General features: G+C 45.7%; 1 protein-coding gene across 1 annotated transcript in view; it reads right to left on the reverse strand.

The window, feature by feature from the left end:
* Positions 1–11,213: 11,213 nt before the first annotated feature.
* PTH1R (parathyroid hormone 1 receptor) overlaps positions 11,214–16,409 on the reverse strand; it is a 78,167-nt gene continuing 72,971 nt past the window's right edge. The window contains exons 10-13 of the mRNA XM_079302811.1: positions 15,335–15,429; positions 13,810–13,951; positions 13,352–13,393; positions 11,214–11,592 (exon numbers count right to left, since the gene is read on the reverse strand). Of these exons, the coding sequence (XP_079158937.1) occupies positions 11,230–11,592; positions 13,352–13,393; positions 13,810–13,951; positions 15,335–15,429 (642 nt within the window). The 3' untranslated portion in view covers positions 11,214–11,229. The remainder of the gene's footprint in view (positions 11,593–13,351; positions 13,394–13,809; positions 13,952–15,334; positions 15,430–16,409) is intronic.

Below are 16,409 nucleotides of genomic sequence, written 5' to 3' on the forward strand. Positions count from 1 at the left end.
TTTTCAGATTTTTATAGTGCTTCATGAAATTATTGGCAACAAACCTTTAATAGGAATCATCCTGCACTTTAAGCAGGTTCCAGTTTTGACTGGAAAAAATCCCAAACTCTTTTTTCTGAACAAATCCTTTTTTTTTTCCCTGCAATTTTTCCATCCTGTAAAACCCCCTCGTGTTTTAGGACCCTGCTCAGGATTCTCACTTCTCAAATTCTTGGATGGAGATTTATGGAGGTGCCTTTTCCCCAATCCCAAGCTCAGGGAGGGAGGACAAGGCAGGACAGAGTCAAAGAGAAGACAAAACCTCCCAAAATGTCTGGAATTAACCGTGGGATTGAGGGAAAGAGGGATTTTCAGCATTCCTTTGGCACCATTCCAGCTGTTTAACACAGAATTTTTATTTTTCTGCCTGAAACCCAAGACTCCACTCCCCACATCCCTCAGCTGGTTTTGTCAAGGAAAAACCATTCAGAATGCACCAAAGTTGTTTTTCCTCAGGATCTGGCGGCGTCCTGCTGCAGATAGGAGCTGACAAAGGGAATGTGCACAAAAACAAACAACAGGAATTGTTTTGGATGGGATGCATCCCCTGGGATTGGTCTCGTGTCCTCTTTCCCTTCAGCTTTTCCTCGCCTCACATAACTCTCACTGCCCTTCAAGCTTTGCTGGTTCCTCTGAATTTATTGCAGCTTTTCCAAGAGAATTTTCCTCACAGGATTCTGCTCCTGGAGTCCTGTGGTTTTTTCCCAGAGAGGGTGGATTTCCTTCAAAATCCAAATGAAATTTCCAGTCCTCAAGTGGAAGTTGAAGCTTCTCTGGGAACCTGTGTCAGGGCTCCCCCACCTTCCCAGGGAAGGATTCCTTCCCAAAATCCCATCTGAAGCTGCTCCCTTTCTGTTTGAAGTCATTCCCTGTGTCCTGTCCCTCCATCCCTTGGAAATTTGCTCTCTCCATCTTTCTGGCAGCTCCTTCAGGCACTGGAAGGCCACAGTGAGGTCACCCCAAACTTCTCCAGGCTGAACATTCCCAACTGTCCCAGTATTTCCTCATAGGAAAGGTTCTCCATCCCTCCCACATCCTTCCCAAAGTCATAGGAGCTGCATCCACTGGGAATGAGCAGCCTTTAAAAAGAGAGCTCAAGATTAAACAGACCAGAATTCCAGGTTCTTCCTTTACCACAGTGACTCCACTGCTTTGCCATCCCCCAAACAGGATAAAATATATCCAAGGAATATTGAAGGAGCTGTTTGGATGCTGGAACTCAGGGATGGGTTATCTCCCACCCTCTTTGTGTTGGGTTGGTGTGGCCAGAAATGTGAATTCTGTCCTCATCTGTTGGAGCTGGGTGGGGCAGTGCCCCTGATCTCCTGGCACACATTCTCTGCTAATGGGCCATCTTTAAACCAGCTGGGCAATCATCTTTATCTTTCCCATGACCCACCCTTCATCCAGGAGGTATCACCTGTTAATGGGCCATTGTTAAAAACTGGGTGTGGCAGCAATTCTTATCTCTGTGGGAGATATCTCCTGTTAATGGGCCATTGTTAAAAACTGGGTGTGGCAGTGACCCTGATCTCCTGGCACACATTCTCTGCTAATGGGCCATCTTTAAACCAGCTGGGGCAATCATCTTTATCTTCCACAGCCCATCCTCCCTCCAGGAGATATCTCCTGTTCATGGCCAGTGAGTCCCAGGGCATGGCTGATAAAATTCCATCATCCCACTGGGAGATGCTCCAGCCAGGGCAGGAGCCAAGCCTTTCCTACCCAGATAAAAACTGAGATTTTGGACACCAAGGCACCTTCTTTCCACTGGATTCCAGAGGAAAGCCAGACCTTTCCACATCATCCCTGGAGCTTCAGAGGAAACTGCACCTTCTCCAGAAGCACTGCTCCAGCTGAGCCACATCTGCCCCTGCAGGAGGATGCAGCACCATGGAATGGGACTGTGCCACCACCCTGACTGACTGACAGGTGTCAGCTTGGATTCTGACTCTGGCAGGGTTGGGATTGTTCTTTGTAATACTGCATTTCTATTTTAATTTTCCTAGCAAAGAACTGTTAATCCTAATTCCCATCTCTTTGCCAGAGAGCCCCTTAATTTCAAAATTATAATAATTTGAAGAGAAGAGGTTTACATTCCCCATTTCAGAGAGAAGCTCCTGCCTTTATTTTCCTTTGAACCAGGACACTCCTTTACCCACGACCTCAGTTTACCCTTGGCTGAAGCCCCTCACCCCTCCCACACAATCCAAAAACGTGCTTTGTGATCCACCTGCTGCTCCAGGAAAATCATTCCCCATCCCAGCATCCAGCAGAATTCCCACAGAGAGCCTGAGCAGTGCTGCATATGGAATCCAGCTGTTTGTCAGCCCCTTGGCACATCTCCATCCCTCCCTTCTCCAAAAGCTGTTGATTCCAAGCAGACATTGTTTGGATTGAATTTCGTTTCCTTGCTCCAAGTTTGGCTGCTTGGATGTTCCCTCTTTTCCAGGAGCAGATGAAGGCACTTCAGCAGAGCTGATATTACTTGTTAATCCTTGTGTGGAACGAAGAGAAATGGAAAATGTTTTCCAAAGGTTTTTGTTCTTCGAGAGAGAACTGCAGAGATTTGGAGCTGCTGCTTGCTCAGTCAGCCTCAAACTGAAATCTCTGATTCTCAGGGGGAAAATTATCTGTGGTGGATGTCCAACCTGGCCTTGGACACTTGCAAGGATCCAGGAGCAGCCACAGCTTCTCTGGGAAATCCATCCCATCCCCTTTCCACCTTCATCTTAAAATTACCCTCCTTTTATCCAATATGAATCTTCCCTTACTTAGTTTAAAATCCTTCTCCCAGTCCTGGCCTTAATGGATCACAGCAGGGATCACTCCAGACCCACTTCCATGAACCAACCACGGGGAAAACAATTTCTTGGATGACTCAGTTCAGTAAATCTGAGCCTTTCCTTCTCCTCCTGTTAAGACTGAGCCTTTCCCACATTGTTATCCTGAACATTCCCTGGATAAAAGGCTGCACAGCATCTCCCTGAGCCTGGCCCTAAATCCCAGCTGGAGAATGCAGAAGAAATTGAGGAATAAACAGAAAAGTGGGAAAAGCTGAACTGGCCAAATGTCCATTTTGTCCCTCCAGCCCTGTTCCCTCATTTTGGAGGAAATTCCCTGGTACCCTCCAGCTCTGGTGGCTGGAACAGGGCAGGAGCAGATGCTGCTCCTGCTGTAAAACTTAAATACAATCCCAGGGAAACTGGGGGGATCCACCATGGAATGTCATTCCCACTGCTCTAGCTGCTCCATCAAACCCTCCTTGGGATTCTCTCCTCCTGCAGCCCTTTCCATCTGGTTGAGTCATTCCAAAACAAACATTCCAAATCCAAAACACTCTGGAATTCTCAGCTTCACAAGGCCCAGTTTAGAGGTGAATTTTATTTCAGTGAGTCTGGAGCCCTTCAACATTCAGGCTGGACAGGGCTTGGAGCAATCTGGGATAGTGGATTTTGTATTCCTGATTCAGAGGGTGCAATCCTGGGTGTTTTGGAAACCAGGCACACACTGATCCCTCCATCCTAAACATTTTAATTCCAGGTATTTCCAGCCAAGTGTCTCCCACATCCCAAATCTCCACATGGGGAAGCTGATACCAAGAGAAAATGAAGAATTTTTGCAGAGGAAGCTGCACTCAGACCCTCTCCTAGCTCAGGGTGTCAGGGATCCTGCTGGATTCTGGATAAAGGATAAACACCCTGAAATGAGTGGCATTGGATCATCCCTTCCAACCAAACCATTCTGGGATTCTCTGATTTAAGGAGCTAAACCAGGAATAAGGATAAGGATGTCAGCAGTGGGATTACATCTCCAGAACTTCTGGAAACACAGATTGGGAGCTGACCAGGGTTGTTCCCAATCCTGAAAATCCCAAACTTAAGTAGGCTTTGAAACCCACCCAGTGTGAGATTTTCCTGAAGGATTTCCAGAGAAACTCCCTCCCATTTTTCTGTGTCCTTAATGAACTGGAGGATCCCATGGAGCTCCTTCCTCACAAACCCACATCCCCTAATTAACCCACATCCATCCAAGCATTCCCAATGGGATTTTTGAGGTTCTGAGTCCAGGAGACAGGAAAAGACACAGGAGAAAGATTCCATGAGAATTGAGAAAGGTTTCTTTTTTATTGGAATTCCCTTTTACATACACCTGTGCTTTGCCTTTTCCTGCTCGTTACTTTGGTCCATGCAGAAAGCAGAAGTGGAGGAATGTAAACCAAATTCCTGCCTGGAGACACAACACATGGCAATGCCCCTGAGACCACACCTTGATCCTGTAGGATTTTGGGGTTTGTCCCTCTTCTGGAGAGGAATAAAATCTTGAAACCCTCTTCAGTGTGGCAAAAGGAACAACAACCCCCTGCTCCTCTCCCTCCTGCTCTGAGTGGAAAAAGGAGCTGATATCCTGGAAAAAGGAGTGGATATTTGGAAAAAAACCCTTTTTCCAAAGCCCAGACCCCAAGATTTGTGGTGACCACCAAGGCTGGGTCACCCTGGAGCTGCTGAGATGAAGCAAAAGGGTTTAACAGCAGATTTGTCTCCTGATGGATCCCAATGGGAAGAGGCAAAGGATTTGGAATTTGGGGTGGGTTTGGCTGTGCCTGTCCTTCCTCCCCTCCCTTATCCAACACCTCATCCAACCTGATTTCCAAATATCCCACCTTTGGCAACAAATGGCTTCTTGTTCAAGGCTGGACAGGGCATGGAGAACCTGGGACAGTGGAATTAGAACTGGGTGGGTTTAACTCCTTTCCAGCCTAAACCATCGTGGGATTCTCTGATTCCTCCTCTCCTGCAGCTCTCCAGGAAGAAGGATTTGTTTAGAGAGAGAATGAGGTCAAAGAGGCCTGGCAGGAAGAGCTCAGGTCTATGTTTAGGCTGACTCAAGTCTGATAAAGCTCTGCTTTAAATCCATGCTGCTTCTCCTTTCAGGCACCTGAGCCTGCCTGTTTGGGCCACCTTTCAGTTAAGCTGGGCTTAAGCTTCCTTTCCAGTGGGTTTTGTATTTCAGAGAGTGCAATCCTGGGTGTTTTGGAAACCAGGCACATGCTTATCCCTCCATCCCAAACATTTTAATTCCAGGTGTTTCCAGCCAAGTGTCTCCCACATCCCAAATCTCCACATGGGGAGGGTGATACCAACAGAAAATGAAGAATTTTTGCAGAGGAAGCTGCACCTCAAACCCTCTCCTAGCTCAGGGTGCCAGGGATGCTGCTGGATTCTGGATAAAGACACCCTGAAATCCCAGTGCTAATTAAGATTTTGGGAACAGGGAGTTTATTTGAATCATTCCTCTTTTCCTCTTCAGAACTGATGGGTGAAACCCACTCCATGGAAATCAACAGACACAGCTTTCCCTGGGATCAGGATTTCATCCCAAATTGTGCCAGCACCTCTGGTTTTGCACACCCCATCATTAGCCCAGAATCATTAACCCTCAGGCTGAGGAAATAATTAAATTAAATTGAATTCCTTAGTTAATGTGCCAGGAAAACCATTGATCCAGATGAAGGGAGAAGTTACTCTGTGAGACCCAGGAAAAAATGGGTTGGAATTCTGTGTTCACCAGCTCAGTTTGTTCTAGTTTACCCTTTTTTTTTTCCATTGGAAAAAAGAAAGAAAAGTGGCAGTGAGGATGAAAAAGGAAGGGGAAGTTGTGCTGATTTTGTCACACCTCACCTTCCTCCTTTTGCTCTCTTAATATTCCTCCAATTAGGCAGTAATTAGGCAGTAATTAGGCATTAATTAGTCAGATCTCTGCAGGCCAGGTTGCCTGACTGGAAAGAAGTAAGATTTATTGGAGTTCCTCATTAATTATTCCTGATTAACTGGGTGAGTTTTCCAGAACTTTTCCATTCATTCCTGGCCCCTGCCAATCCCTCAGCTGATTTCCAGCCCTGGAAATGCCACAAAATGCAGATTTTGTGATGTGCAAAGGCAGCTCAAGGGACAAGTGTTCCCAAAGGAAAATTACCAGAAAAATCTGGGAATTGCTGGGATTGGAAAAGCCCAATTGGATCAGTGACTCCAGCCAGAAATCAGGGACCCACAGCTGGATGGAGCTCCAAAATTAAACAAGAATATTTAATGTTGTACCAACTCTAATCCCAAAACCCTGGACAGGGTGAAAAATTCCTGGGAATTCTGAGTCCAGATCCTTGAGGGAAACAGGAGTTCACTTGGAGGGTGGAATGTGGGGCTGGAAACTCTCTCCTGCTCTGTGGGAAAGATTTCAGAAAAACCTGAATTAATGTTTTTTTTTTTTTTTAATGCTCCCCCAGGATTTTTCCTCCTCTTAACTCCCAAATCCTGGCAAAATGTTGATATTATTGGGAACTTTTTGTGCTCTGGGACTACTGGAAACCTGGGAAAACAGAAAAGAAAAAGAAAAAGAAAAAGAAAAAGGAAAAGGAAAGGAAAGGAAAGGAAAGGAAAGGAAAGGAAAGGAAAGGAAAGGAAAGGAAAGGAAAGGAAAGGAAAGGAAAGGAAAGGAAAGGAAAGGAAGGAAAGGAAAGGAAAGGAAAGGAAAGGAAAGGAAAGGAAAGGAAAGGAAAGGAAAGGAAAGGAAAGGAAAGGAAAAACATATAAATGGGATAATTTTTTTTTAATGTCCAGCTGATCATTGGGTGTCCTTGGATTCAATCCCAGCACTGTCTGTAACTCTCAGCAGAACATTTCTGGAGCTGCAGTTGGAAGCTGGATTTGAAATAATTCTGCAAATTGGACATGAGTCCTGATGTGTGCTTCAGCTCCAGAGTTTTTTTTTGCCTTTTCATTGCTCTGAGTTTCCTCATTTCCCTTCAGCCAAGCAGCTCCTGCCTCATGCCAAGGAATATCAAACCCACATCTGGGCTCCTGGAGCCCAGCTCAGAACATCTCTGCCCACTCATGGGAGAGGTTTTATCCAGCACAGAGAACTGGGGGAAGCCAGAATTCCAGACACTGTCCAGAGCACTCAGCAGGAGTCCAGAAAATGAACAAAAATAGCTGAAGATTTCTATTTTATTGTTTGAAATCCTCCTGGAGCGGGGCACAAACACAATGAGTGTTTTCCCTGCTCTCTGTGCCCTTTTCCCATAAATCCACCAGGATTTAGGATTATTTGGGAGTCATCTCAGGATACCTGAACTGTGCCCCAGGTGACCCCAGGAAATCACATTCCTATCCCAAAGCTCTGGGTTGGTTTGGGAACTGCCAGTTGAGATTGGCTTGGAACCACAAACCCCAAATTTGCACCCAGTTAAAAGGGGAAATTAAATGCTAAATTAAGTTATTTTAATACATTTTTGGGGTTGTTTTGGAGGGACAGTTTGAAAAAAAGAATTGAAGTGTGGGAAAAACCTCCCAGAAGAAAATCCCAGCTCCAAAACTCCTACAGAGCAAAGAGCAGCCAGTGATGATCCCTGTCAGCACTGAGGGAAGAAAAACCAGGATCAGGAGATTTAGCAAAGCCCATTAAAAGCCTTGAGAGCAAATTAGTTTGGAGTTAATCACTAACTGAAGCATCCCAAGGGATTTGTGTCTCAGCAACGTTTGTTTGATGTCTCTGAGATTTAAATGGCAAAGCAGGACCTGGGAACACCAAAGAGAAATTGGAAACACCAAGGAGGACCTGGAATCATCAAATAGGACCTGGAATAATCAAATAGGACCTGGGAACACCAAAGAGAAATTGGAAACACCAAGGAGGACTTGGAATAATCAAATAGGACCTGGAATCATCAAATAGGACCTGGGAACACCAAAGAGAAATTGGAAACACCAAGGAGGACTTGGAATCATCAAATAGGTCCTGGGAACACCAAGGAGAACTTGGAAACAGTGAGGAGGACATGAAAACATTAAGGAGGATGTGTGAAAGAACCCAACCCTATAAATGAGGTTTCTTAACTTTTTGAAACATCAGAACCTGAAATTAAAAACCTTTTCAGCCACTGAGTTTGTCAAGACAACCAAGAGGAATAAAAACTTTGGAGATCTTCCCTCTCTCTGTGGATTTTCACAGTTTGAAAAGTGGAAAATCCTTCCCAGTGCTGTGGATGTTCCCTGACCTCCAGCTGATTGCCCACAAACAGAATCAAAGCCAATCCCTGGCTGAAAAATTCGATTTTGGGAGATCTTTGTGAACTCTTCTGGCCCCAGAACAAGACAAGGAGCAGAGCTGAGGAATGATGAGGGGCAGGACAAGACATGATCTCATCTGAACCCGACCCAAGGGGAATGGAGGAGGCAGAAAAACAATTGTCTGCATTACCCAGGAGAAGCAGGAATGGCAAAACTGCTGCCAAAAGGCATCCCAGAGAAATAAAAGGATGATGAAACAGCTGCTGAATCCCAGAAAAGAGCAGGATCACAGAGCAAGGAATCAGGAGAACTCTGCTGCTGTAGATGGGAATAGGAGAGGAACAACAGAGGAACCTGCCAGGGCTGAAATTCCCTTTCCAAGCCCAACATGTGGCTCTGGAGAAGAGGACACAGATCCAGAGAATTCCAGGGAGATTCCAAGTGAGCCACTCAGCTGGGACACTGCAAGGCACAGCCTGGCTTGGAGGAGTGAGAGGCTCCATGGAGCTCCAGATGTTGCCAGATGTTTTCTAGGATGAGAGGAAAAGAGTACAGATCTGACATGAAGGAGGAGGGAAAATGATGAAAAAAAAAAAAGGAACAGCTCTTTTGGATCTTTGCCTCCTCCTTGAAGTGAACTTGGGAAAGTTTCTTGGCTGTTTTTCCAAGGTGGAAAAGGTTTGGAGCAACCTGGGATAGTGGAAGGTGTCCCTGCCCAGGGAATGAGATGAGCTTGAAGGTCCTTTCCAAGCCAGCTCATTCTGGGATGATTCCATGACCACAATTCCAACAATTCCATGATGACAATTCCATGCTTTGTTTGCACTCAGCTCCAACCTGCTGATCCCAGGCTGGGTCTGGAGCAGGATCCTGCCATTCCTGCAGGATTTGTGGAGGGCAGAGGAGGAATCCTGAACAATCCCCTCCCAGGTTTGTGTTTCCACAGGAAAAATCCCGCAGAAGAGGAGATGTCATTCCAGGTGGACTCAGACTTTTGGGAAACATTTCCTTGGGAAATGTTCTCAGTCCTGCTCTGAATCCAACTGGATCATTCTCTTTGTCCTTCCAGGGTAAATCCCAGCCCAAAATTAGGAATTCTCCTTTTGTTCCAGACATCCCAGATCTGATTCTGTCTCACTAAAATCCAGGGGGGTTGACCCTGATACCAGATCCTGATCCATATCCTCGATCAAGAATTTGGGATCAGCCCAGGGATGATGGGAACACTGTGGCAAACACATCCAGCAGTTTTCCTTCTGTGTTAGTGTCAGCATTATCCCAATTTTTGCATGGAATGTTGCTCATGTACAGAAATATTCAGGAAGGAAAAATCTATTTGTGATTTGCAATTCAAAGGATTAAAAAAAAAAAAAAATCCCTCTCCACAACCCTAATGCCTGAAATTTAATATTCTACATTTAACAACGGGTTTGATTTATTTCAATCCTAAATAATCCAGTGTTGAATTCATTTCAGTGAGAGCTGAGTTTTAGGAGGGGGGTTATGTTTGTTTATAAATAAATTTATGGCTTTTGCTGATTCCTTGAATTTCTGAGGGACTGTCAAATGTTCTCAGTCTTGAGTAACAAACACAAGCAAAGAGTGAGTCACTGGCTGGGGTTTTTTGGTATTTTTGCTTTGTTCCAGCAGTGAAATGATAACTCAGAAACGTCTTTGAGCCAGAAAAATCAGCAGAGGGAGAAGAAGAGAGCAGGAAAATGGATTAATTATTGAAAAGTTGATATTTTGATTACTCTTCTTTGGTGGGAAATGGTTATGATGAGGTTTGACTTCTTTTAATGAGGTGAAACAAGAAAAGAACATCACAAATAAATATTGGCCTCAGGGATTCTGTGATTCTGTGCCCTGCAATAGATGGAGAGGAGCTCCAGCTCCTGCCAGAACCTCCCAGCCACATCCCCCACCAGGCTGGAACCCAAACCTCAGCCATGCCAAGGGAGAAGATCCCAAATTCCACTGGGATTTGGCCTGAGAGGGTGATAAAGATGTGGGACACAAACTCAGGATCCCACCTGCTCTTCCTGACTTCCTTCAGAATCTGAGGAAATTAATCTGAAATTAATCAGAAGAGCAGCTGGTGGAGTCTTCTTCCTCATTAGGGTTTGGATTAATTGCTCAGAGAGACATCCTGGACTGGGCAGGGTTTGGAGCACCCTGGGACAGTGGGAGTGTCCCTGCCATGGCTGGGGTTGGATGAGGTGACCTGTGAAGACCCTTCAACCCAATTCCAGAATTCCACCACCCTGTGGAATGGGATATTCAGAGTGAGGAACAATTCCCAGTTTGAAGCAGCTTTCCAGGAGCACCCAGAAAAAGGGAGGGCTGAGTTGTCCACCCTGGGCACTGATTTTAGCCACAAGCTCCCCCTGGGATGTGCAAATTCCCTGCCCTTGGTGGTTCCCTCTCCAGCACCCTCTGGGAATGCTGCACATTCCACAACCACATCCCACCCTAAAACTGCTGCTGCCTTGCTCCCAGGACCCAGGGAAAGGAGGGGACAATCCCTGCCTGCACCCACAAGCTGTTAACCCTCCCCACCCCAGAGGAGCATTTTGCCAAGGAGTGACAATTCCCAAGGGAAGAAGAACTGGTTGAACCCAACATGACCAATGGATCAGGAACCTTTCCCAGCCCTGTGTGTGTCACCAGGCAGAGCCACAGGCAGGGAACAAACCAAACCCAAGCCACTCACCCCCAGGGTGGCTTGTCCCCTCCCAGGACGATGGCACCACATCCTCCCTGCTCCCTCTTGCTTTCCTGGGGGACATTCCCATCCCTTGGCCCCCACACTTCCCAAGGGCTCCAAGGACCCTGCTGGGCTTTGCAGCCCTCCCTGGGGAGCTCCCAGCTCTGCAGAGCTCTGTTATCCATGGATGGGATCACCCACCAGCCACATTGGTGCCTCACTATTTTTTTTTTTTTTTTTTCCTCTCCCAAATAACTTAATCCCTCATTCCACAGAACAAAGAAACTGCATGGAAACCCTTGGAATCCACCTGATGCTCTTTTCCCACTCAACGCTCTCCAGGAACCTTTTTCATCCTTTGGCTGATTTTTTTTTTTTTTTTTTTCCTTTCTCCTTTTCCCCCTCCTCTCCAAGTCTTTACATCACAGTCTCTCTCTCCTCTTCCACCAGCACTGTGGGTCTGTCCCCATCATAGAGCCCAGAGCCATTCAGATATTCCTCATCCTTGTTGTAGTGCTCGGGGCCGGAGGAGGGCACGGAATTCTCAGAGATGGAGCCATTCTTGACATAGCCTGGCAAATTCCTGTGCCCATTGAGGGTCCCTGGCATCAGTCTGGTGTTGAGGTGCAGGGCAAGGGCCCCTCTGGTGGCTACATTGGTGATGCTGGTGTGGGAAACCATTGGTCCATAACTGTAGGTTGTGCTCCCACTCCGAGCTTTCCTTTTGAAGTCAAGTGCTAAAGTCCACCTGCTCCATGACTTCTTTATTTCTGCTTGGACCTGAAAAGGAAAAAAAAAAAAAAAAAAAAATCCCTGTGAGTGGGAATGTCCCAGTCTGGGGTTTCTCCTTTGTCCCAAGATCACCCCAGAGGGACATGAGGTGGTTCAAACCCTGGTTTTTTCTGAAGCAGCCAAAGAGAGATTGCTGGAGATGGTTTTCTCTTGTTCCAAGGATTGTTTATTATATTTTATCTCAGGCACTTTTTGCCTGCCCAGCAGGGTCTGCTCAGCCTGGCATCCATGGTGGGATCTGCCTGCTGAGGGCAGGGCTGATCTTATATAGTTTGTACTGTGTATTACATGTTTATAAAATTTTTCCAATACAATTTTATTAAATGGTCCAGCCCTGACCCCATCCAATCCAAGAGTGTCAACGTGTCACCCAGCATGGATGACATGGAGAAGAAGAAGGAGCAAAAGGTCCACCCCCCAAATTCTCCATCTTGGCCACGTGTCCCTTATCATAAACATTCCAAAAAAACCTATTTATACATTCTGAAGGTCTAATTTACACTTTACTGATTTTGGTAGCTTGTTTCCATTCTCTTTGTGCTGACAACTTCCCCCAGGGTTGGAATTCAGCACCTGTGACACCAGGGTCTCACTCAGAGGTTTTTGAGACCCTTACCAGGGGGGTTTTGAGACCCCCAAGGAGGCCAGGGGTACACCCTGGGCTCCCACATGGGAAGAAGGAAAACACCAGAAAAATGTGGAATCCATAGAATGGGTGAGAAACTCTGCAAGGACTTGGAATTTCCTGGTCTTTGTGGGCCAACTCGTGATTGCATGAAGTTGGAAAGAACAATAAATTCATATTAAATCCACCTTTTCCAAATGAAACATTGGGCACTGGGAAGATGGAATGGCTGAAAACATCTGGCTGGAAAAGTGGGGAAGCTCTGGGATGGAGTGCAGCACATCCAGGAGGGAATTGTCTCAACATCCCATGAAAATCGAGTGGGAGTGGGAAAACCACCTTGAGAGGCACCTGAATCCTGAGACATTTCCCTAGAATGAATTTCCCATAGAATTTCCCTAAAAATTTCCTAGAAATGGGAATTTTGGACTTCAGTAGGTTGCTAAAGTTAGGATGAGATCAAGTCCCCTTAGATTTTATCCTCGTTTTATCTGCAGCATGTACACAGTGATTTGATAGTTTTATTTCCCCTTAAAATTCATAAATTTAGGTCATAAATTCCCCTTAAAATCCATAAATTTAAGCCATAAATTCCCCTTAAAATCCTTAAATGTAACTCATAAATTCCCCTTAAAATCCATAATTTTTTTCATTTTAAGCCAGTCCATGGAAGTTCTTCCCTGGGGTGCATCCATGACCATCCATTTTCTTAATTAACAGCAATAGAAGGAATGAATGGAAATGAGGAAATAAAAGTATATTATTCTGAAAATAGATAAAAAAACCAAAAGAGCCTGGAGAAATCCAGTTGTTTTTTTTTTTTTTTTGTTAATCAGTGACGATCAATCCATTTTTCTTCTTACTTTGAAATGAAGCAGCACTAATCAGCACTTGTGATAGGAAATCAAAAATTCCAATTTTTTTTCTCCATTAGCTGCTTCCAGTAGCTCATTTACTGGTGGCATATTGACCTGGGGGTTTTTCACCAGAACAAAAATGAGAATTTGAATTTTTTATATTGACTAAAAAATAAGTTTGTTGTTAAAAAAATGAGGATGTGCTGGTCCACCTGGGTGTGGAATTAACCCAAAAAAGGAGGGAATGAAGATATTCATGACTCACCTCTCCATTGCAAAAACAGTATATGATGGCAACAAAAAATCCCTGGAAGGAGGAAGAAACAACAAATTAATTGGAATTTAGGGGAATTTGGGTTTTTTTCTGCCCAGCACCCCTGGACTTCTCTGAGATTGGGGACATTCAAAACCTGCAGTGGGAAATGTGTGTGAAAAATGTGGGGCAGGAGAGGGAAAGAGAGAAAATTCCCTGTGGATGGAGCTGGTGGTGGACAAGGAGCTGTCCCTGAGCCAGCAGAGTGTCCTGGAGGACTGGAGACAATGGGATCCTGGCATTGGGAAAAAAACTCTTTTACTGGACACACTTCCCCTCTTCTTGTTGCATTTTGCAAGTAGAAAAAAAAAAACAGATTTGAGGCTAAAATATTTTCTTGTGTAACCCAGCCTTGCACCCACATTCTCCTCCCCAGTGAAATCCCCCCAGTTTTCCCAGATTTCCAGTACCTGGAAAGAGTTGAAGAGCATTTCATAGTGCATTTGAACTTGCCAAAGAATCCCTGACACATCTGTGTATGGCATAGCCATGAAAACAATATAGTGAACTCCAAACAGAGGCATAAGGACAAGGGTAGATTTCAGCAGCTTCCTGAAGAGGGAAAAAAAAAATACAGCAGGAATTAGTGAGTGGATAAACCTCCAACCCAGCCAGGTTTGGCACCAGGCACGAGCTGCTCTCTGCTTGTCCCCTTGGATAGGGGATGCTTGCACAGGTGGAATTCCAGCCTGGAATTCTGAGTGAAGTCCCAGCTCTCAACCTGCCCTTGAGGGGTGACCACACTGAGGTGCCTTTTCCAGCCTCAGAGCAGCTCCAGGTTTGGGGTGGAAGGTGGAAAGGAATTTAAATTCCAGCCCTGAGGCTCCATCAGCCCCCAAATCCTGGAGGATGGATCTCCATCCTACAAGCCCTGCAGTGCTGCAGCAGGAGGTTGGAGAATCATTTTCCAGAGATCTTTTCCAACCTCAACCACTCTGTTGAGGCAAGACAGGGGAATCCATCCTGCCTCCTGTGCAATGAGATTTGGAGGGAATTAGGAGTGGAATTACTGCAGATATCCAGGGGAAGAGGGATCTGGGTTTCAGCATCCCTTGGAAAAGCTCTTTTTTTTTTTTTTTTTTTTTTTTCAGGAAGCAGCTCCACCTCAGCACAGGATCAGCCTGCAAACCACCAAGGGAATTTAACACTTTAAAAGGAGCAGGTCCCATCCAAACCATAATTAACAGCAAAGCTTCAGCCAGGGAGAAGTAAATAAATGGATAAATCAGAGCCCTGACAGGGCAGAGAGGAAAACTGGGAGGTGTTTTCCTGCCAAATCTCCCTCCTGCCTCAAACGTGTGTTTGGAGAGGGAGGTGGGAGCAATGAGCTCATGGTTTACATCCCAAATTGTTCCACTTTTCCCCCCTTCCCAAGTGTCCTGTTGGGCAGCCCAGGAGATCCCAAGGGAGCTCTCAAGCAGCCATGGTGTCCCAGCAATCTTGATTTTTCCATCCAATTTTTGACCATGCTACAAATAACCTGAATTGTCAAGGGAATTAACAAAGGAAAACCAAATAAAAAATGCAATAAAATTGGAATATTTTTATCAGTTCAGCCAAAGCACTGAAACACCCCCTCAAGAGCAGGTTTAACAAATAGGCCAAGCTTAACAAAGCACAGGAGGGAAATAAAAAGAAGCAAATAAACTGATACAAATTTCACAGCCTTCAGCAGCACAACCAACCTTTTATTTTTGCACTTTTGGTTCAAAAACTGGCTGAAGAGCTGGAATTCCTCCCTAACCTCCAGCAAGGTTGGGTTTTGAAAGCTTTAGGAGAGTTTTAAATTGCTCTGTGTTAGCCACACTTGGAAGACAACAAATTTTGCAAGTTTTTGGTGGCACCAGTGTCACCCTAGGCTTTTTTCCTCAGCCAAGGGGGTGAGCCAAGGGCTTTGTCCCCTCCCAGGGAGGGGACAGGGCAGGTGACACTCACCTGTACTGTTGTCTTGAGTCACACCTCCCTGCATTCGTCTCTCGGAGCTTGGTTGCAAGGACTCTGATAATATTGATAAAGAGAATAAAATTTACCTGCAAGGCAAAGAAAAACAAACAAGAAAGAAATGAGAACTGTGAGAAATGGGTGAAAATAGCAGAGTTGTTCAGCTGATGGTGCCCCACAGGTGAGGGAGCTGCTCCTGTGGGAGGGGTGAGTGTTCCAAGAATGATCCCAGGATTTTTAACCTTCTTGGAATTGCTCAGAGGTGTGGAAATCTCACATGGAAACACCTGAGCCAGCAGCCCAGCAGGCACCTGGAGAAGGCCAAAATGAGGTTTTATTTGTCTTTCACAGCCCAACTGGGGTTAAAACCCCCTCAGGATACCAGGAACACTCACAGGGTGTCTTCCCACATTTCCATGTGCAAAAGGAAAGAGGAACAAGCCCAATGCACCATGGTGAAAACACAGAGCTCAAGAATGTAGAAAAGTGATGAAATTTGGATTTCTCCCACATTTCCACTGCTGAGCTTCCTCTGGGAAGTGTTGAGGGTGGAACAGACAGTCAGGGAATATCAATTCCCTGGGGAATTGGTGGGATCCCCATCCTGGGAATTGGTGGGATGGTTGGACTTGATCTTCCACCTCTTGTGGATGTGACACTTGGGACAAGGGTTAGTGGTGACCATGGTGGGGTGAGGGAATGGCTGGATTTGATCTGGGGGAACATTTCCAACCTTGATGATTTCATGATTCCAATCTTGTCCTGCAGGAACACGCTGAGGAAAATTTAATGGCAGCACCACGTGGAGAGGAAAGATGGGCTGACACTGGGGACATTCCCATCTTTGTAGAGCTCTCCAGAGTTTTGTTTCCCCATATTCCACCAGCTGCTGGCCTGGCCAAACCCATCCAGGGGGTCATGGAGAGGGTAGAGGCAGAAGCACTGGAACTGCACTGAGCAGATCCATGCTCTTGGATAACACCCATGGATTCCTCTGGAGCCTTCAGCTTCTCCAGACACTCAATCCCACACCACACACAGCTGAGAGTTCCAGGGAAGGACCACTGTG

Source organism: Erithacus rubecula (assembly GCF_903797595.1).
Source record: "Erithacus rubecula genome assembly, chromosome: 3".
Classification (NCBI taxonomy): Eukaryota; Metazoa; Chordata; class Aves; order Passeriformes; family Muscicapidae; genus Erithacus; species Erithacus rubecula.